The sequence below is a fragment of the Patagioenas fasciata genome, chromosome 15 (genome assembly GCF_037038585.1).
Source record: "Patagioenas fasciata isolate bPatFas1 chromosome 15, bPatFas1.hap1, whole genome shotgun sequence".
NCBI classification, from domain to species: Eukaryota; Metazoa; Chordata; class Aves; order Columbiformes; family Columbidae; genus Patagioenas; species Patagioenas fasciata.
The window spans coordinates 14,661,972-14,683,940 of record NC_092534.1 but is presented as its reverse complement, the minus strand read 5'-3'; the positions used below and the strand labels follow the sequence as shown (position 1 = coordinate 14,683,940).

At 41.0% G+C, this 21,969-nt stretch overlaps 1 protein-coding gene across 6 annotated transcripts in view; it reads left to right on the top strand.

The window, feature by feature from the left end:
• The window catches only part of SDK1 (sidekick cell adhesion molecule 1), a 375,917-nt gene that overhangs the window by 100,884 nt on the left and 253,064 nt on the right, over window positions 1-21,969 (top strand). For all 6 annotated transcript variants that reach the window (XM_065850323.2, XM_071814947.1, XM_071814948.1 and 3 more), the window contains 2 exons: window positions 2,550-2,656; window positions 6,393-6,540. In XM_065850323.2, the coding sequence (XP_065706395.2) occupies window positions 2,550-2,656; window positions 6,393-6,540 (255 nt within the window). The remainder of the gene's footprint in view (window positions 1-2,549; window positions 2,657-6,392; window positions 6,541-21,969) is intronic.

The window sequence follows — 21,969 nt, the reverse complement described above, 5'->3', positions numbered from 1 at the left end:
CAGCTGGTGACCACTCACTAGTGCTGTCCCCTGGGGTCATGTTGGGTCCACTCCTGTTCAGCCTCTTTATTGATGATTTAAATTAGGGGATTGGGACCATTGTCACCAAATTTGCTGATGACACCAAGTTGGAAGGGAGTGTGGACCTGCTGGAAGGCAGGAGGGCTCTGCAGAGGGATCTGGATAGACTGGAAAAATGGACCGATTCCAGTGGGATGAAGTTCAACAAGACCAAGTGCCGGGTCCTGCACTTTGGCCACAACAACCCCCTGCAGCGCTACCCGCTGGGCATAGAGTGGCTGGAGAGCAGTCAGGCAGAAAGGGACCTGGGGGAACTAATGGACAGGAAGCTCAACATGAGCCAACAGTGTGCCCAGGTGGCCAAGAAGGCCAATGGTGTCCTGTCCTGTATCCAAACCAGCATGGTCAGCAGGACAAGGGCAGTGATCCTTCCCCTCTACTCTGCATTGGGGAGGCCACACCTGGAGTATTGTGTTCAGTTCTGGACCCCTCAGGTCAGGAAAGAGATTGAAGTGCTGGAGCGGGTCCAGAGAAGAGCAACAAGACTGGGGAAGGGACTTGAACACAAGAACTATGGGGAGAGGCTGAGGGAGCTGGGCTTGTTCAGTCTGGAGAAGAGGAGGCTTAGAGCTGAGCTCAGCACTCTTTAGAATGACCTGAAGGGCAGTTTTGGCCAGGTCGGTATTGGACTCTTCTCCCAGGCAGTCAGCAATAGGACAAGGGGGCATGGGCTTCAACTCTGCCAGGGGAAATTGAGGCTGGAGATTAGAAAGCAATTCTGTGCAGAGAGAGTGGTCAGCATTGGAATGGCTGCCCAGGGAGGTGCTGGACTCACCGGCCCTGGAGGTTTGTAAACTGAGATTGGACATGGCACTTAGTGCCGTGATCTGGTCAATGGACTGGAGTTGAACCAAGGGTTGGAGTTGATGGTCTCTGAGGTCTTTTCCAACCCAGTCGATTCTGTGATTCTGTGTGATTAATAAGTCAGAAAACAAGACCAAAGTAGGACATTTCTGATCTAATTGATTTGTTTTGTCCTAGTGGCAGAAAAACTAACTCTGCGTTACTGTCTTAGCACAGATGAATACCAAAAAAGAAGCCTTTAATTTTGGCTCTGTATAGCAGACAAGCATGGGAATAAGTGTTGGCCAACTACAATACTAAATCTTCATGGGAGGAAGAAAAGCTTGTTAAGCTATAAACTATTCAGTGAACTGTAGAAATGAATTGTCAATATTTATTTCTCAGAATCTTCTTTTTTTTTGGTAATATTATGCAACAATCATCTGCCTGGCAGAGAAGGAAATAATTTTGTAAAAGAACTAGGGAAGCCTTATACCATATTGATTTCTACCCTATGCCTTGTATTTTCACCTATTTTCTCACTCTGTTTCCTATGGCACACTCGTCAGGCAAGAGGCAACAGGGCTGATGTGGAGTTATCCCCAGCCAGCAACTATTTGTGTGCTGGTTTACTACCCCCAAACAGACCCTGTTTGAGTTCTTATCTTCCCAGTGTTGGACTGTTTTAATTCACTGTATTTTGTTGTCTGAGCTATTTGCTATAGTGTATTTGATTGTCATTGTAAAGCAGTGATTATAGTCTTCATTTATCTCTTCAACTAGATTTCTTCTACCTCCTTTGTTTTTGTGCTGTCTGATCCTGTTCAGATATTAAGCTCTGTATGTGGGTGTGTATTGTATGTGTGAGTATGAGAAGAGATGCTTTCTTTTAGGGGAATTAAATTTGGAAGATAAAAATTCAGCATTTTTATTTTTCCTTATCTTTTCATAAAGACTTTCATTAATCCTGCCATAATATCTCCAGAAGGTGACCGGGGGAATATGCACTTTGATTAATGTTTGTTTAATGCAGGATTATCTATATTATTCATGCGTTTTATTCACATTAAAACTGTGCCTATCAGCTCATTTTCACGTTGAGTAATCAGATATAGTTGAATGAAGAAGGTGAGCATTAGTGGGCTAAGTGACTTTTTAAGATTAGTGAAGGGCAGAATAAATACAAGGTACAGTGCCCTGTGTCTTTCCAGTATTCTTCTGAGTTACAGTGGTCACACCATGTATTAACCATCTTTTTTTTCATTGGAAAGCTTTGATATTTCTTGCAAGTCTTCCCAATGCCTCCATTTAGATTGGAGTCGTCTGGTACCACCTCTGAACAAATTACCAGGCATCTTTACCTTGTGAATGAGAGTAGATAAAACAAAGAAGAACATTTAGGTCTATATTTCAATTTGTGAACTAATTAGAATTTATCAAATGTAGATCTTAAGACCAAAAGACGTTTTATGCATTTCATGGGTGTTTTTTCTTTTCTATAGCACAGGCAATATTGTAGCCAAAGGCCAGAGATTAAACGAGAATGCTGTTAGTGAGAAGAAACACAATAAGCGTTTGAGATGACGTGTGTGTATTATTAAAGAGAACTAAGAAATGCCAGATGAAGTAGCGTTGATCTGCCTTCAGGAGGACATTCACTATGGTTCTGCGTTTTGTCTCTGTAGGTACGTGATCCCCGCTCTGCGGAGGTGGGACGCGGGCTCTTACCAGTGCGTGGTGCGCAACAGGATGGGCGCCTTGCTGCAGAGGAGATCCGAAGTTCAAGTGGCATGTATGTTTGAATACAAGTTATCCTGTGATTCATTAGCCAACCGGTGCTTTTTGTGGGTAAAAGAAACAGCATACCAGTAACACCTACGAGTCTGAAAAGCTATTAGTTATCGTATTTAATACATTTGAAAATTGCCGGATCACAAGAAGTTTCACACTGTAGTTATCTATGGGAAGTAGTTCAAAGTGATGCAACATAAAGTCTTCAGAGCCAGACTTGAGCTGTTCAAAACCGTCAAACCAAGGTTGTTTGGAGATAGCTGTAGCATGAGAAAACCATCATACCATTCCCTGAATACATAGGGGTTAAGGAAGAACATATAGCACTAAATAGTCAATCAAAACAAAACAAAAAATCCCAGAGAACAGCAGAGGATATCTGAAAGAAAACCGTATGGCCGAGGTACATACATGAAGATTTAGATCGTAATCCTTACGATACAAAATACACAGTTGTTTCACAGCAAAAACTTTGTGAACAAAACTTTAAAGGTCTGTTCTCAAAACCTCTCTGAACCAAACCCTCCAGTGTTTGCACCCCTTTAGTTTGGGCTGTGTGGAAGGTTTGAGTTGACCTCTGATTGAGTGTCTGACTTCCATTTGCAAATGTTAGATGTATTTTCTCAGGAGTTAGTGCTAGTTCATACTACCTCAGAAATGATCACATACTCTTAATTGTCTTTCTTCAGGAAACATATAGAAAATAAATCCAAATAACTTGTTTGGAAATAATAAAATGAGGACTTGTTCTTTTTTCCAAGTAAATGCTTACAAATCTTGGGGTTTTTTTATACTGCATGAAAGCAATCTGCTACTTGGGTGAAATTTCTCTTCCTCAGATTCAATAACTGGAAATTCAGAAGTAGTAAATGTCACTTGATAAGTGGAATTTAGATAAATTGAGTTATTTATTAGAAACCCAATTCCAAGGAACTGATTCAAGTCACTCACTATGTCGTGAGTGAAATAACATGGAATTTCCTGTGTTTTGCAATAGAAATGGTTGCAAATGATACTGTGTAAGTTTTGGTATCATGTTCACCACTTTACTGTATTGCAGTAAATTATGTTACTATATCTGTCATGCCAGTAATACCAGTCATTTGGTGTTTGACCTCTCAGTGATATTGTTTCAAAGATACTGGGAGCTAATGTCAAAATAAACTGCTGCTAACGTGGCATTTTCCTTCCCCACCTTGTGCTGGCCCTTATGGCCCTCCCGGCTACTCCCCTTCATGATCTTGTACTCACTCCGATGCATGTCAGACCCTTGCAAGTACTTTTCTGAATATTCCTCTTCTGGTTTAGTGAATTGTATCAGGTCACGGAGGATTTGGTGGGAGGTGGGTTGAGCGGTGTAGCTGAGTGGGGTGGGGGATTCCAAGGAAGCCAGAAGGGGAAGATGGAGGGGGGAAGATGAGGCTGAGATGCCTCTGGTCCTGCAGCAGCGAGCCCCAGATGAGCCTGGATGCCTCTGGAGTTGTCTGTAGGTTTCAGGGGACAAAGCTTTGGTAGCTTTGGACCCATTTTCCCCTCCATTCCACTAATGTTTCATGTTCTTATATGACAATGTAGCACACTATTCCTTTAGGCTCAGCGGGAAGACTTGTTTGTACAGCTGTGGATTGGGAAACCTCTCCAAAATTAACACAAAAAAAGTACAAAAATGATTTTGTAGGGTTTGTACAATTAGTTCTTTCCCCTCTGTCTGATTCCTGGCTCAGCTGTGCAGACACTTGTGCTGGCGTGGGCAGGGAGCGATCCTTGAGCTGCTGGTGGCAGGGACGGTGAGGAGCAGGGACAGGGATGGGTTGTTTTTGAGAAAGAAAGAATTGTAATGTTTACTTTAATTTTTCTCCCATTTAATTTGTAGTTCTGCATCGCTGAACGAGGCTGAAAAGCTCTCTCTTAAGACTTCTCTGTCTGAATTAACCAGTCTGTTTATTTATTTCTTTGAGACAGAGCAAAGCAGATATTTTACGACTTGGGAGACCTATGGTCTTGAACCTGTAAGTGACATATACGGGTTCTATAGTGAAACTTGTCAGTCCGACTTGTGCTTTATTCCTGCGGATTGAAGTGTTCTACGAGCTTTAGATATCCTCTTTCTCCTCTACCCAGGGGTTGCTACTGCTACCATATGGTTGATTTCTGTATTTTAACGTTTTCCATCTAAATTAATTGACTTAAGCTGTGCGGATACAATGAAGCACCTGATATTTTACCGTATTTTACTTTTGAGTTGTTCTTGAAAACGTGTCAGAAAGCAACATTCCAAAGGATTATTAATCACAGCCAGTCATCAAGAGTTGTGGGGAACTGTGTGTTTGGTGTTGAGCTTAACAGTTGGCTGGAAATGAACCATTTGTGATAGAGGATGCTTCCCAAACTCAAGATCTCTAGTGCAAAACTGAAAGGCACAATTACGACGTGCACTGAGAAAGCTCTGAGATCTTTTCCGTGTCCTAGATCTCAGAATAAATAAATAAGTTTAAAAAAGTTCTCAACACAACGCAACACGTTCCTTAACCGAATGGGAGCAGATATTTGTGAGAAAAATGGAGAGTAAATCTTAATTACAGAATGGGCTTAGAAACTCTTGGATTGTGAAGACTAAAATAATCATATGACAGTGAAGTTAATTAGATCCACCTACGCGGTTTGAAACTTCTTTTCAAGTAGATGATCTGATTACAGTTGTAAGAAATACAGAGCAACAGAGGAAGTACAATGCTGATTATGTCTGAATAAATAACTTGAAAATCACAAAGTTGATTAAAGCTTCTTTAAAATACCATGTGTGTTTAACTTCTGCTGTCGTTCTGTCTCTTCTCATCCCCTGCCATCCGCAGACCCGATAGTCTTGGATGTTTCAGTGTCCTTTGCATTGCTCCCTGTGGTTTTTCTAAAGAACATTGTGATCCTTTAAAAAAAAAATAAAGAAATAAAAATAGTTTAGTTGTATAAACCAGGATAGTTGTGTGTGTGTGTGTGTGTGTTAGTTTCTTGGTTTAGAGTAAGTTAAAATGCAACGAAGTTCTTTGTAGGGTGAATAAGTAGGAGCCTCCAGCCCTGTGTGTTTGGATGGATAGGAATGTGATACAAAGGGCAAAAGAGAATGAAAATGTTTGCTGTATTTGGTTAAAAACTTCTCTTTAATACTACTGATGCCTTTTTAAATGTCAGTGATCTAGATGCACTATTTAAATCGTAGGGTAGTGCCAGAAGAGTGACTGTAGTCCTGTTATTCTGATCTCTACCTGGGTGTAGTCCTTCCTTGCACAGATCTGACTGCATGTTGGTTTGGCCATGAGTGGCAGAGCTACTGGTGGAGCTATGGATAAAAGGACTGAAAAACATTGGTGGCCAAAAACCTGAAAAAAATATATGCAGCATCTGCATTCCTTTGCATTGCAGAGGAATTTGTTATATTCTGCAAGGATTTATTGAAAACCAACCAAACCTCCATTAAAATATCACTTCCAGTTAAAAACACTCCATTATTTCCAAAGAGCACCAAGGCTGTGCAGAACCGCTGGCTGAGGCAGCTGAACATACCTTATGCTCACCCACATCTATATTAATCAAAACTTTCTCATGATTTATAATGTCGTATTACCCGATCGTAGCAATGCCGATGAGTATTGCAGAACGCAGCTATTTCTCTGTCTGCCGAAAAGAAACGGGGAGAGACACAAGAACTTCAGGACTCTTAGTATTAATTGCTCTCTTTGCAGACATGGGAGATTTCCTGGACACGGACCAGAGGAAAACAGTGACCGAAGGACAAGCTGCAGTGCTGAACTTCCTGCGCATTCTCAGCTACCCCAGACCACAGGTGACGTGGTTTAGAGACGGGCACAAGATTATACCGAGCAGCAGGATGTAAGTCCATTTAAAACTGAAAATACCCATGATTAATTATATTTGATAACACAACTTACATTTTAAGTACACTGACTAAGGTTTAAAGAGAATTAAGTAGCCTTGTTCCTACCAAGTTTGAGATAAATGACTATTTTAAGACCATCTCTGATCTTCCTAAGCAGTTTGACAAAATAATTCATGTGCTTTTAATGGTCCTGGTGCCGCACAGGGGACTGGATACGCAGAATGTCTGCGCTTCCTTCACGCTGTTCATTTGCATGATACATTTTTGAGAAGTAAATGCTCATCTCTCAATTTCGTTTACTTCAGTGGCCTAACTTAATGAATACTGAGATTTTTCTTATTTAATACGAGTCTGATTTTTTTTAACATAGAGTTATGCTTAATGCCATTTTCCTCCCAATAAAATTCCAAGTATTTCTTACTTTTTCCTTATCTTTTTCAGCTACAATGACAGTTTTATTTCTTTTTTGGCTAATTAGCAGCTTACCCACTAATGGCACAGTACTTGCACTTTGATTACTTATTATCTCAAGGTGTGTTCATTTCTCCTTTCCTGAAACAGTTATGAAGCCATCCTGTGTTTCTACCTGCACCGTTTTATTTAGAGACTGAAGGGGTTATTAGCCATAACATTACAAAATTCAGATTAAATCTCTTTTCCTTGTCTAATTTCTTAGGAAGCTGTTGAAATGCCAAGAATGTTGGTGGCTATTTTTATCTGTGTATTATATTTTCATATGTTCAAAGGGCTAGATGTGCTGGCAATTGATGGTAATGGGATATTACTGAGCTCCAGAAGGGGTGATGAGTCCTTAGAGTTTGTATTAGAAAGGGAAAACTCTTCTTGGATTTTAATTTTATTAATCCATACTGTATATTTTACTGCTGCCTATATGCATTTTTTAAACCTGAAAGCTGGTATTACAGGCTCTTTGAAACTGTTAAAATTAGTATTGCAGGGATGTGAAGCAACTATGTAATAATTTATGAATAATTTAATAGTAATTTGATGGGAAACAAGCTGGAAGATGAAACAATGGGTTTCTGGGCAATCTCTTGAAGAGAGCTAAGTGACAAATCCTGAGTTATTAACCATTAAGAAACTACTTCCTCTGCTCCCGCCACATTGCAGACTTTCTTTTGTCACTGCTGAGAATACACAAATCAAGAAATTGCGGGTGGTGAAAAAGCTGATTATCCAGGTCTCAGACAGTTCCTTGGGAACCATTAGGGGGAGCAGAACAGAGTGACCCAGGCAAGCGTGCAGGCTCTGAAAATGAGATTTGTGCGAGTTCTCTTACAGTTTGGGAAAATTGCAAGTCAAGAAGTGTGTGTCCTGTATTCATTAATATAAAATCCTAATTTTGATGTGCTATGCTTTACTCATACTCCTGCTCTTTTGGGATTGTTAGGATAAAGCCATTTGTAATTCATAGCGTTGAAGTAATGCTTACAAATGGGAGAAGTGTAGAACTCTATGCTCTGGTAGGGATCAACTACACCTCAAGGTTTCCAGTGTATTTGATCTCCCTGGTCAGGAATTTTGCCTAGAAGGAATCTGAGGACATTTGTGTGGGCTGTGCAGGAATTTCTGAATACTTTTGCAGTGGAAATACACATGCTGGAAGTGTGAACCTCCTTGGAAGTTCAATATATATTGTATAGTAAGCCTGGTAAGTTTGGGAAGTGACGGGTTTATGGTACGCGTACCGATCATCAGTAACTCAATGTGCGCTGGGTCTGCTGCTCCCTCGAAGTATTGGACAAACCATATAGCATCCTCTCACATATTGCTGTGAAATTCTGGGAGTAGATATGGCAGCCCTAAAAATACATGGAAATTGAGACATGGAGAGGATGCATAAAAAAACGGTGAGAAATGTAAAAATATCTCATGGGAAATCTGATTCTTACCCATGGAGCAGGTTGTGCATTTAACATCACATTTTGTGTATACAAAGATGCATCAATCTAACTGGATCACCTGCTAAACTGATCGGTTCAATTGATACAACCACCTCGTATGGATGTTCTTTAAAATGATTAGAAGTACCTTATATTGCTAAATCAGTATAAAGCTTTTTTAATCCTCTTAAACAAGCTTACAGTGATTTGGGCAAATCAATCAGCTGGTCCGTCACCTATAATAATGATTCCTAAGAGCAACATCGCTACAGCAAATGCGGACTGAGAAAACACGCGCCGCTCCAAGTGCGGACGGTCGTGGTGGTTCTGGTACACAGCACTTCCTCATCAGTGCCCACTGAATACAGATCAAGTTGACGTTGCCCTGTATTTTATCTATAGCAACCTTTAAGAAAACAATTCATTTAAATAGTTCGTCAGGTTAACTCTTACTCATGTCTTTTAATTGGCTCTGCAGTGGGGTTTAGTGAGCAGGTTTAAAGCAGTAAATGCTGATGTCTTTCTCTTAGGTTTCACCTTCTTTTAGGCAGAACACCAATCCTGTTCTGTGAGTGTGTGCCTGGCTGTTAGATTTTCTGGGAGAAAGTTTTCTTTGTGACATTTCAAACTACATATTCTGTTTAATTTACTTGGTAGTGTAAGTCATGATGGAATTTTGAAGCAGATAACTATGTATTCCCATTTTAGTGGTCTTGGTGCCATATTATTTTGTTAAAGCCCCTGGATAAAAACAAGAATAGCATGACAAGTTCCTCCTAAATGAGCGGGCATGTAAAGTCAACAAACTCCTGTATAATATATGAATGTGAAGCAAATGGCCTGCATATACCCACGGGGCTGTTGTTATGGTTTATGACTTAAGGCAACTAACAAATGTGCAGCAGAGCTGGCGCGACATGATGGTGTGTGTTTAAAAATTAAAGTCCTAAAGTTTTCTCCACCGTCCCCCCCCAGCTTAGTGCAGTGTGTGTGCATATTCAGTTGGCTTTCGTGCATCATCTGTCGCTGGAGTCTCAGCCTGGTATTTTAAAGGGGCTTTTCTAGATTGTCAAAAGGCAGCTGTGTACGTGCTACAAAAGTATGAAGTGAACAATCAGGGAGAAGAACAAAAGGTTGACAGCAAGAGAAGAAAATAAGCAAGGAGAGGAATTAGGGTTTGAGATGTTTTTTATTACTATCTTACCTGAAAATGTCCTGAGAAGTTTTGTAAAAGACTTCATGTTACACCAAGGCAGATCAATGTTCTCCAAACACACCGGCAGGCTAATGCGGAATTACTGCTGCGCTATTGTCCAGGCTCTTGCCTGATGGGATGATTTAGGCTGTTTCCCATCACGTCTTACCGAAAACAAGAGCCTCTCTAAAGGTAACTGCATCAGAAGGAGTTGCTGCTCCGAGGTGTCAAGGCTTCAGCACCAGAGCCCCTTTACCTGCTCTACCCAAGGCTCCTACGGGCTGCAGAGGCACAAAGGACAGCAGCGCCTTTGGGTTTGGTATCGAGGAGTTAAGCTCTCAATACTCCTAGAGGATTGTTTTTACCTTCCTCTAAGTGGGTGACTTTTTTGCTGAAAAGGTTCAATCAAGCCATCAATTCGTGTATTGTTGGATTCTTCTTTAAGAAAAAAAACTTGTACAGTGAAGACATTATTACTGTTTTCATTAACTTCCTTGCAGTGAGACTGTTTGTTTCCGCTAGTAAGCTACAGTTAGATGAATATTAACTCGTGTCTTTTGCTAGTGGGATTATGTCTGACACAAAGCAGGAAAGTTCATTTTCGGAATATAAAGGCACTTCTGGGGCGTCCCTTTCACCTGGGTGGACATTGTGCCACTCAGTTAACTGTTAACCAACCAAAACATTTTACAAATGCGCTTCATCCCGCTAGACAGGGAAGATGAATTGCGTTGCCTTTAGGTATGCATGAGTTTAATATCTGTTTTTTCCAGTAAGAACAATGCATTATGCATTTGAATGTGTGTGGTCATTACTGACTCTTACAGACACTAAATGTGCTGACAGATTGCGGAATAAAAATGTGTTAGGCAGAAGCAAGTGTCAAATACGACTTGCTGTGGTTTTGAACACTCGTAACACCTTGCAAATAAACAAAGCTGGTGCAGATTTACTAGCCGTTTGTTAAGGTAAATTTTAAATATATTAATGACAGTTTTAAATGAAATCTATTAATATATAATATATTAATGACAGTTTTAGCTATAGCTAAATAGGCTTTAAAATATGAGGGGAAAAAAAATCTAGGAATAATACATCAGATTTTTTAGGCTGATATTAGTATTAGATTAAGTTTTGCATTGGTGATAGCAGCTCACTTAATGTGCCATGTATACATTTTTCACTTGAAAACAAACACCACTTCATTTTCTGTGAGCAGTCCTGGTGACACTAATGCATTTTTCTACAAACACGAGCCTGTCAGACAACTTACGTTAGTTGCACATAATTACTTCTCGCATACACCGGATAATACTTTAATTAAAATTGTGGTGATTAACATTAGTGAACAATAAATTCGGAGACTGGCAACTCTGCAGTGTATTAGCTGAGCAATACTTTAGAAAAGTTTGCATATCTCTTAAGTCTGGGGCCATTCTGGAGTGGGGTGACACCCCTCAGCAGTAAGAGACGTGACAAAAAGCCCTACAAGCTGTTTTTATTGAGCTGTACTTTTTTACAGGCTCCGCATTAATTTTTAAGTTAGTACCTGAAAAAAAAAAACACCACCATTTTGTAGTATTAAATTATTCCTTCAACTGAAATTCATTAGTACCCTGTTACACATTTATTTAACCAAACTCTTCTGCATTGAGTAATTGATTTGAAAGGAAGAGGCAGCACTGGGAATGATCTTACATAAAATGTTGCTGTTATCCCCAAGGCCCACATGCACATGAAAGACTGTAGGGAAATCTCCCCTCACATCTTCCAGTATCAGCTGGAGCAGCCCTGGTGCTGCCACCGCACTGTTTGACTGTTATTGTCTGTGCTCAGCACAGGAAACGTTAACCCCTCGGGGTAAGCAAATCCCAGGATTATTTCCTAAAGCTGTTTGACTTGTCTAGTTTCAACCTCACTGTTTTTCTTTCTGCTCATGATTTGTTTGCCGCACGTTTTAAGCGTATGTTTTGACAATTAATTTATTCAGACCTCTTAACTTTGAGGGTGCAGTCTCGTGTGTCAGTGAGATGAGGGCAGAGCAGCACCCGGTCAGATCTGGGCTGGGATGCAGGATGTGCAGGAGCAACACGGCCCATCGTGGGCTGGGAGAGGGACAGCAGAAATAAAATTGCTGCCAAAGAACACACCTTTTACAGAATCACAGAATTGACTGGGTTGGAAAAGACCTCAGAGACCATCAGTTCCAACCCTTGGTCCAACTCCACTCCATTGACCAGATCATGGCACTAAGTGCCATGGCCAATCTCAGTTTAAAAACCTCCAGGGCCGGTGAGTCCAGCACCTCCCTGGGCAGCCATTCCAATGCTGACCACTCTCTCTGCACAGAATTGCTTTCTCATCTCCAGCCTCAATTTCCCCTGGCAGAGTTGCAGCCCATGCCCCCTTGTCCTATTGCTGACTGCCTGGGAGAAGAGCCCAATCCCCCCTGGCTAGAACTGCCCTTCAGGTCATTCTAGAGAGTGCTGAGCTCAGCTCTAAGCCTCCTCTTCTCCAGACTGAACAAGCCCAGCTCCCTCAGCCTCTCCCCATAGGGCTTGTGCTCAAGTCCCTTCCCCAGTCTTGTTGCTCTTTTAGCAAGGCTCGTTTGGAGGTGGATTCCTCCCAGGAGAGACTCTGACTGATGAGATGTGAGGCACATTTTGGGATTTGACCAATATGTTTCTTTACAAATTTGGGCTACAAATCACAAAGGGGTTTATTTAACATATATGTATTTTTCATAAGCCAGGGGAAGTTGCTGCCATTATGCCAGCAATGTGAAAATCCATACTTTTTTGCTAGTAAAAGAGTGGATGCTTGGATCTACTGTTGGATTTAATGGGTCTCAGCTGCTCACAGAACCTTTCCACACAGTCTTCAACAGCTGTAAATTTTGATAAAACTTTAAAGATCACTGTCTAAGAGAAAAATCTGACTCTTGGATATTGTTTTTGCGATGATGAACACACTTAAAGAACAAAATCCTTTTATGTCCCACTACGTTTATTAATCATAGATTTGGAATTTATAAAACAAAGGGAATGGAAGTGTCACTAGAAGGAAATGTTTTTGCTCTAAGTATGATTTAGTTGTCACAGCTTGCAGTAGAGGTTGATTTATGAGTTTGTTGCTTTCTGGGGACAAATATGCTCTGAGAGAGAAAATATGGACTGCAAAAATTGTTAATAGTGTTACTCTTGGAAAGTGAATTATACACCATTTTTTGAAAATCATATCCAATGTAGAGGTGGATAAAAATGAAGACTCATTGTCATTGTACTTTGGGGCTCACTTCTTGCATCTGCTGCATTTCCTAATCAGAACTAACTATGATATTAGGGAAAAATCACAAATATAATCTTTAACAATCAATGTGGTTTTGCGGAAAAACATTTTCCTGTCAGTCTTTGAACAACTCTGTCTACAAATGGAAATGTTTTAATATGCAGCCAAGATAAGGCTATTTAAAGTGTTGGCAGTCATGCTGAAGAGCAAATATGCACAAGAAAACTATTGCTTTATACCTAAAAAGTGACAATTGTTCACGAGTCCCTGGGAACCATTTATCTCTGATGCCCCCTCACATATCTCTGTTTTTAAGGAAATAGATGTAAGATGCTTGTGACTTATCAAATCCAGCAGAAGGTAATGTCTTATGTTTGCCAATTAACTCGTATTTATCAGAACTGACTGAAGTGAAATGTATTTCTCAGTACTTCTGGCTGTGTACTACAAAGGATTATTCATTTTCTTTCTATGTGGAAAAGGACAAATGTTATCTTTCTTCATGATTCTAGTGATTTTTATATGATGTACAAAGGTACTAAGACAAATAAGTTGGTAATTTCATAGTACAGACTTATGTAGAATCATTTTAAAAGCATATAATTTTGGCTGTTTGGCTTTCATGTTGAAAACTGTTAAGTGATTCAGGAAAAAAAAGAACCACCGAGCTTTGCACTCTGGGGATGTTTTGTGGCTTTTGTGGTTGATTTGCATCAGGTCTACTTTGTTAACAGTATTCAACTTGAATTTAAAGAATTCGGTCCGTGGAAGGGAATGTGAAACAGACCTGCCGTTAATTAATGCTGCAGAGGAGCGAAGGGGCTGGCAGCCTGCCTGTGGCTTATCTCTGATCCTGAGTTGTGAGTGGAATCTTTAGCTGTTCCGTGCTTGGCCTCGGTCTAACAGATTCCAAAGGAATTGAAATACGTTGTAAATGCCCTGTCTGGGGTTTCATGGGTCTGTCTGAGATCTGTGTGAGACGGATGGTATTTGGCTCTGGTGAAACTTCGTAAAGGCATCTTGCAATTAGAAGTGAGAAAAAAACAGTCAAACTCTGCCAATATTCATATGAAATCTATTTGTCTGCTGCTTGTTAGCACTACCTTTTATTTCTTAATAAATATGCCTCTGGCTGTTGTTATATGTCACATAAATCTGTTGTTTTACATGTCAGGACCAATTCAAGATACCAACAAGGCATCTGTTTGCTGGGGTGACCGCAGTCATCACTTGCTTGCCCAGCTTTATTCTCTTTGCTTTTCCCCACTCTAGTGACAGTTTAGAGGGAGAGAGTAGAACCGATCAGCTGGGTTTTCATCGTAGCAGTGGCAAGGGGAACGGAAAGAAAGGGAAATGCTGGACAAGTCTGTGCTTTTCCTCCTCTTCCACCTGATCTGTGCTGTCAGCACAGAAATGAAGAAGAAATAAAGAACACCACAGTTGGGGTCAGAGGGGTGTACGTGTGAAGTCTGTGGATACAGGGGGAGAGATGGATCCCAGAATCCCAGAGTGTCAGGGGTTGAAGGGCCCTGGAAAGCTCATCCAGTGCAATCCCCCCATGGAGCAGGAACACCCAGCTGAGGTTCCACAGGAAGGTGTCCAGGCGGGTTTGAATGTCTGCAGAGAAGGAGACTCCACAACCTCCCTGGGCAGCCTGGGCCAGGCTCTGCCACCCTCACCGGGAACAAGTTTCTTCTCAAATTTAAGTGGAACCTTCTGTGTTCCAGTTTGAACCCATTACCCCTTGTCCTGTTATTGGTTGTCGCTGAGAAGAGCCTGGCTCCATCCTCCTGACACTCCCCCTTTCCATATTGATCCCCATGAATGAGTCCCCCCTCAGTCTCCTCTTCTCCAGCTCCAGAGCCCCAGCTCCCTCAGCCTTTCCTCACACGGGAGATGCTCCACTCCCTTCAGCATCTTGGTGGCTGCGCTGGACTCTCTCCAGCAGTTCCCTGTGGGTTCAACCCTGATGAGGGAAAGAAAGGGCAGAGAGAGGAGCTCAGAAGATGCCATGGTCTCGGGGAATGGTGGCAAATCCCAGGAGGGGGCATGAGGAGGAGCTGGGGAGGCTGCTCTGGAGTGAGGGTCTCCAGCGTTCAGTCCCACGGCAGAGGGAGCACCAGTGTCCTGAGAGCACGGCCCACGCGTGTGCCACCATCTTGTTGGGAAGCCCCATAGGAACAAAACCAGCCTCCCCAAAAGATCAGAGCAGGCCCTGTGCCTGTTTTGGGAGCTGCCTCACGCTTCTGTCATTTCTTACCCAAAAATTGTACTGACCTTCTCGACCCAAACTCCCACCACAACACCCATATTGTCACCAATCCCTCCCAGACATCCAGCCCCTCTGGACCTACCCTCTTGTTGCTGAAAACCTGAACGTTACCAACATTTTGTCTTTTTCCGTAGTGGCTTATTTGTCAGATTGGAACCTAGTGTGTCATTGACAAATAAATTAATAGCTCCAAAAGCTGGACAAGAAGTATCTAGCAATTTCTAGCTTGTATGTTACTGTCTACTTGACTTCTCAAGAAGTACTTGAAAGCATTGTAGCTGAGATCTGTACAACAACATTTTAGGGTTTTTGTTTGTTTGTTGTTGTGTGATTTTTTTTCTTTAGAAACTTGAAGGCTATTCACTATTGAAAATAGAGTTTTGCTAGATTTTGCTGGCTGGTTTTTCAGGATGTGCCGTTGTCATTCAGCACCCAGTAACATTTGCAAGGATTTTAGCGGCTCTGCTGCTGTCTGCCAGCTGCCATGTGTCCTGTCCTACTCCCAGCGTAACGCTCTGCTCTGGAAGAAGAGTGCCATACCTTCCTAATCATCACTAGTTAAAATCACTGATTATTTTAAAACATCAAATCTCATTTTTGGCAATCCATAATCTGTTTCCATGGGAACCGAAGCCGGCCTTAGCAGCAACAAGAAACAGAGTTTATTGGGATACTTCTACATTTCATTGCCTGTTAGAAGCTCCGTTTTCTGTTTACCCAACAGATATTGCAGCAACAACCTCCTAATACACTTCTCAAATTCTCTGTGCGTTTCGTTTTAATTTATTTGTATTTTTGTTCATGTTTTTCACAACTTAGCAGAAATGTTATGATCAAGCAGAGAGAACATGTCAATAATCTCCAAAATATGTAGTCAGTATTGGATGTTTCCACTGAGAGTCCTCACTATTTTTTAAACTAGGACTGTGATAAAAAATAATTGAAATATGTCCTCTCAGTTCTTGCTTCTTTATGTAGGCTGTGCTTCCACAGCCCTGCCCTTGGATCGTGGAATTCACTGTTTGCCGCAAAACCCGCTTTCTAAAGCTGTGTTTTAAAAGAGATGGATTTGTCCGCATACATGCATGGAATTAAAAACATGCTGTGTGAGGAGGATGGTAAATACCTGATAATATGGCCCAGGGTGAAGAGCGCGAGGTGTGAGCAGAGAACGTTGTGCAGCCGCTCTGCTGGGTCCTGGATCTGGGGTTGACTGGACCCCACTATTATTTCAACAGCATTATCCAAAGAGCAAATTGATTTATTTTTAAGAAACCTTTTAGTGGAAATACCTTGAAGAGATTTTGTAAACAGATTTTTATTGTATGTTGATGATTTAAAAATTCCCATACGAGGAATAAGCTAATATGTCGCCGATAATTTAATAAAACCAGAGTTAACAAAATCTTCTTGTTTAAGTGAAATAAAGAGAAGTGGCAGTTTAATATTTTGATGCCTAATAGCTTCTAATCCATAGCTGTCAGTGTTAATTTGACTAAATACAAAAGTTTATGGTGCTGAAGGTTCCCTAAGCAAGGTTCATGAAGGTAAAATTCCAGTTGTCATTCTCTTGTCTCTTTGGAAGCCACTTGTATTCAGGAAACAATTGCGTGAAGTGGAAAAACCGGTGTGTAAAATACACCTTGCTTTATCTCGTGAAGCCTATAGAAGTAATACTGGATGCATGAAGAATCCGAACATCATTCCTGGTGGTTTTAATTATTTAAGCAGAATTATTTCATCGGTAGGAAAATTTCTGATTGAGGAACACGTTTGAGAGTTGGTTTTGTCAGTGGGGGACGGTAATGAATGAGGGGATGTCTGAGACTGCTGTCATTGCTCTGAAACCTCCTGCACCCAATGGGACGTGCACTTAATCTGTTCTAATACATTCTGCTACTGCTAGGTGTGAATTTTAATCATTTCTATAGTAAAATATTGCAAGTTCATAGATTACAGTGCTTTTTTGTGCTTTTACTAGGTTTATATTTGATAGCACAGACAGATTGTTTTACACCAAAAGAAAAGACATGTAATTTTATATGTAACTTGAGATATATAAAGATAAATGGATGATGTCAAATGGTCAAACACTATAACAGTTCTGAGCTACCCATCTAGATGCCAGATGTTTTGCTAATAGTTTATTTTTTTAATTCCGTAATACTTTATTTATGCATCTGAAAGGACATAATCATACAATCTTCCTTTGTTTAACATCAAAGTACTTTCCAAAGGGTTGCGTTTTTTACTCACGTGCAGACCTTAAAAAAAGAGTCCATTGGGTCTTTCTTCCCATGCAAATGTTGAATATCTTCTTTTATTAAACTGTAAAATGGATTTACCAGAATGACGAAAAGGACTGCGTACTTGTGCTTTATAAATGCTAATGTAAAAATCAAGTATTTTAATAAGTTATTTTAAATTTACATTTTTCAGTGCAGTGCAGTGCACTGGGTGAGCTTTGAAGGTGCACCCTTTCCCTTTGACGTTCCCTGCTCCTTTATGTAGTCACACTTGAGAAGCGCTTTGTACTTTAATCTTTTAACTCTCATGGATTATTTCACCCAGTGCTACGTGGGTCGCAAAGCGGAGGGGAAGGTGCCCAGGGCAGAGTGGAGGATGCTCAGGTGGGAAATCACAGTCTTTTGAGCGCTAAGGTGTCATCTCCCCGGCCCATGTCGCGACCCATGAGAACAACAAGGTGTGTTCCTGAGTCCTGGGCCATGAAGAACCCAGGTATACCGAGTCAGATAACTCAGCTTTGGAAATCGATCTCTGTGGATTCGCACTTGAAAAAAGACATCTTCACCCCATATTAATTAGTAAATAGCTCAGAATTAAATTACTAATTCCAAATTGGCATCAAGGCTAAGGATGCTGAAATAAAGCATTTCTCTATGAAGCTTATTTTCACTGAGGCTGAAAGGGTTGATACTTGCATTGCTTGTTTTATTATTGTTTTCCTGGAACTGTGTTTGCTGTCATTGCAAACAAGAGAGATCAGTCTGTTATTTACTGAGGCTGAGTGAAAACAGAGCATATTATTCAGTTAGAAGGCACAGTACACAGAGTAAGCAGATCAGGAAAATGTATTTCCATGCCAGCTTCATTAAGTCGATAATCATCTCAATATATTCCCTTACAACTTCAACAATTAGTAGCCATATTTTTCTTTTCATGATTATCTTTAATCAATGATACAAAAAATCCTCAGGAAACGTTTCCAGGGTAATTGGAAGCTTCCAGAAAAATGTGCTCACGTGGGGATCATTGTAGCACCGAAAGGAGCAGGAAGAGTCACGGGAGCAAAACTTGCTCATTAATCTGGATTCTGAACAGTGGAATTCATCACAGGTGATACAACAGCAGCTTAATTTCTGTCATAAGCCATATGTTTATTCAAAATATCTTCTTGTTTGCAGACACCTCAGCCGTAGGACATGGCCACACGCAGAGAGTATCAGTGACTTGGGTCGCCCAGTTAGGTTGGTGTCAGAGTTTAGGATTCCGTGGCTGTGCTTATCTCCCCCGGCACGGCCGTGAAGAATTGCTTCTGTTCTTGAAAAGCAGTTAATGTGTTATTAACTTTGCTCACATGTTAACTTTTATGCTGGGATTTCATTTTTAGCTTCTGCCAGTTTTAGTCGAAGCGTCCGAAGGCATTTTTCATGAAACCTCGTCAGAATTTCCCATGCTAGATTAAAAAAAAGTCAATAAATTTATGTACAGAATATGGGAGTAAATAATGCCAGAGCAAAATCACCATGGAAGAAATATGTCCTGTGAAGTCACCCCGAAGTGGGAGACAGTGAGAAAACCTGCAGCTGGTTCTCAGCTGTACCCACCCCCCTCTTGTTCCAGCACTGTCCTCTGCTATAGGAAGAAACCTGTCCGGTGTTTAGGGAATTTAAACAGATGGAATGGACCAGGGCAGTGCCAATGTAGCAGTGCTGTCATTCAAACCGGGCTGTCAGTTCTCATGATAAATTGATTTGGTGTGACTTTAAATCTCTTTCTCCCTGTCCCCACCCTTTGTTCCTTTCAGGAACTGTTTTCTATAGTGCTCATGAGTCTTGGTTAGAGATGACTTGGTGCTCAGAGCAGCGTTTCTGCCGGGACTCCACCAGTGTGGCATCTGGACTGCTCAGTACATCCTTCACGATTTCCATGGACCGAGCACAGGCCAGTAATGTGATCTATATGTCCACACTTGCTATTTAAGGCAGCAGCCTCTTACCACACAGCCCGTGGTAAAGCTTTCCTCCTCAGAGCAGCCTGCATTTTGGCCTCGGATGCCTTTATCATGTACGAAGAAGAGATAAATGCTGAACAATATTATATGAGTAGGTTGAGTATTGGAAATCTTCTGAAACTTAATGAAACAATACCTAAAGCTGTGAAAAAGTATTTTTGTTTTCAAGAAATATCTTTCAAGGAAGATACTTTTGGCTAACGCGTTTCGGTCTAACACATATTAGCGGTTTTATTCTGAACAGTGATCTCTGATGGCATTGCTTAAGAAGAGAATACTCTGTCACCAGTGCGGTGACAGCGGAGATGAGACAGGCTCATAAATATTCTTGGAAGCGTTACTGACTGCTATGGTGTCCAAAATACGGTGTGCTAAGCCAGCTCTGCATCTCCTGGGAAAGACTCCTGGCTTAGTAGTCGCAACGTTAAACATGTCTTGTTGTGAGGAATCCGGATATTTAGAATGACAACATATGAGGACTTCTGGTTCAGAAGCAAAATTCAGCAAGCCCAAACTTCCTATTCACTTTGTTCCTTTCTAGAGATAAGGAAGAACCTCCTATTTCCTTCTATTTATCATAGAGGGTCTTATAATTGAAAGGAAGAAAATGTCAGTGGTGTTTACAGTTGCATGTACGCATTAGGCTGATTTGAATAGAGTAGATGAATTCTTAAGACTTCAGTCTTCAGAGTGGATTGAAGCTACAGAAACATCTTTCATTTGTTCAGCGTAACTATTCAAGGTGTATTATTATTTTTAGCTGACTTCTATCGATTTTAAATAAATGTTTATGTGAGATAAAGTGTTACAGTATGTTTGGTAACGTGTCATAAAATTCACTGAGCATAATCAGGATTGATTCACACCCAGTATGAAATACACTGATAGAGCGTTTCCTTGGCAATTTCTTGGGTTTTTCTGATGTCTTTTAATTCTTTCTAATCTATTAGACAGGTTTTTCTCTCTGTGGTGAAGCCGAAAGGCTCATGGACTGCAAGGAGCTTCAGAATTTTCCTGTGCTCCCTGCTGTTTAGTGTGTTCTGTCACTGGCATATTCGCTTAATTATATGACAGGCAATAACTGCTCTCTGAGGGAGCAAGAACAACTGTGGAATTCATTTTTAAATTGCATCATGTTGCTCTGTTCGAAAGCTTTTAGATAAATGTTGAGGGTAGAACCGTTGACGTGGTTTTAAAACTTTAAATTCCAGTTAGTTCAGATCATTTTAAACAGTCCTTCAGCGAGAATAAATCAGTTTTTAGATCGTGCAACTTTCAATTACAGACTTCGGAGAGAATAACAGCGTGTTTCAAGGAGCTGTGAAGTACAAGAAGGAAATGTTCCTGTTTCATTTGTGCAGCTCCTATGGAACTAAAGAGAGATTTCGTAAGGAAACCCGTCTTAGAGGGATCCTGTGATGCTTCAGGTGTGGGTTTGAGCTTCCACTTGGGGAACTTAGCAACCTGTGTTAGGGCAGGAGATGATGACCTAGTGGCAATCACGGAGACGTGGTGGGACAGCTCACGTGTGCCATGGGTGGCTTTGTCCTTCTCGGGAAAGACAGGCCAGCCAGGCATGCTGGTGGAGCTGCTCTTTGTGTGAGAGCGCAACTACAACGTGTTGAGTATTGTCCAGGGTATTCGTCTGACTCGCTAAATTCAGAACAAGGGCAATATGTATTTCTCTCATTACTTTTATATTTTCTTCTGGGCTGTTTTACAAAGGGCTAAGTTGGAAAAGGTTTTCTGGGTGTTATGCTGACAGCATCTCCTAACAGATACAACTTTACATTAGTAATGTGGAATGCTTATGCGTGTATCCTGAAATAAGTTGTCCTTTAATCGTTAAAACCCAACCTTTTATTCAGGGTTAGGATTCACCCATCCCTATACAGACATTACCGATATAACTACTTATACATCATGGCTTTTGCTGATACAGAAACGCCTTTAAATCTCTGAATTTGCTGCTTTGGCAAAAATTCTAAGCCTTTACTAATAAAAGTGGAGGAAATGTCTTGAACTCTTGCTGTCCCGCACACGGCTGAAGCGTTTTCATGGTCTGCCCATCATCGCTGCATTGAGCTGGTTAGGGATGAGTGTGTTCTGAAGACACTCCACTCGGGTTTAGGGGCATTAGCGACACATCAGTCCTTAGCAATAACTCGTGAATAATCAAAAAAGACACCAAATAGTGTCTTTAGCATAGAGGATTTTCTTGGGTTAAACCAGAGTTCATCAGCTGCCTGGTCTGTTGAAGAGGCTCCAAACTCAAGCGGTGTCTGGGGTTATTTGGATGTCACCTTTAGAAACCTCCTTCCTCAGTCATGCAACAGAAAACTAAACAATGCCACTTTTCTGATGAGGAGTTTATTGAATACTTCTAATACTTCCATGCCTGATGGTTATTTTGTATGGTAAACAGCAGAGACATCTAAGATATTAGTCAACATTGCTTGGCAATGTTGTATTTACCGTTTTCTTCAGAAGGAAGCTTTTTGGACCGTG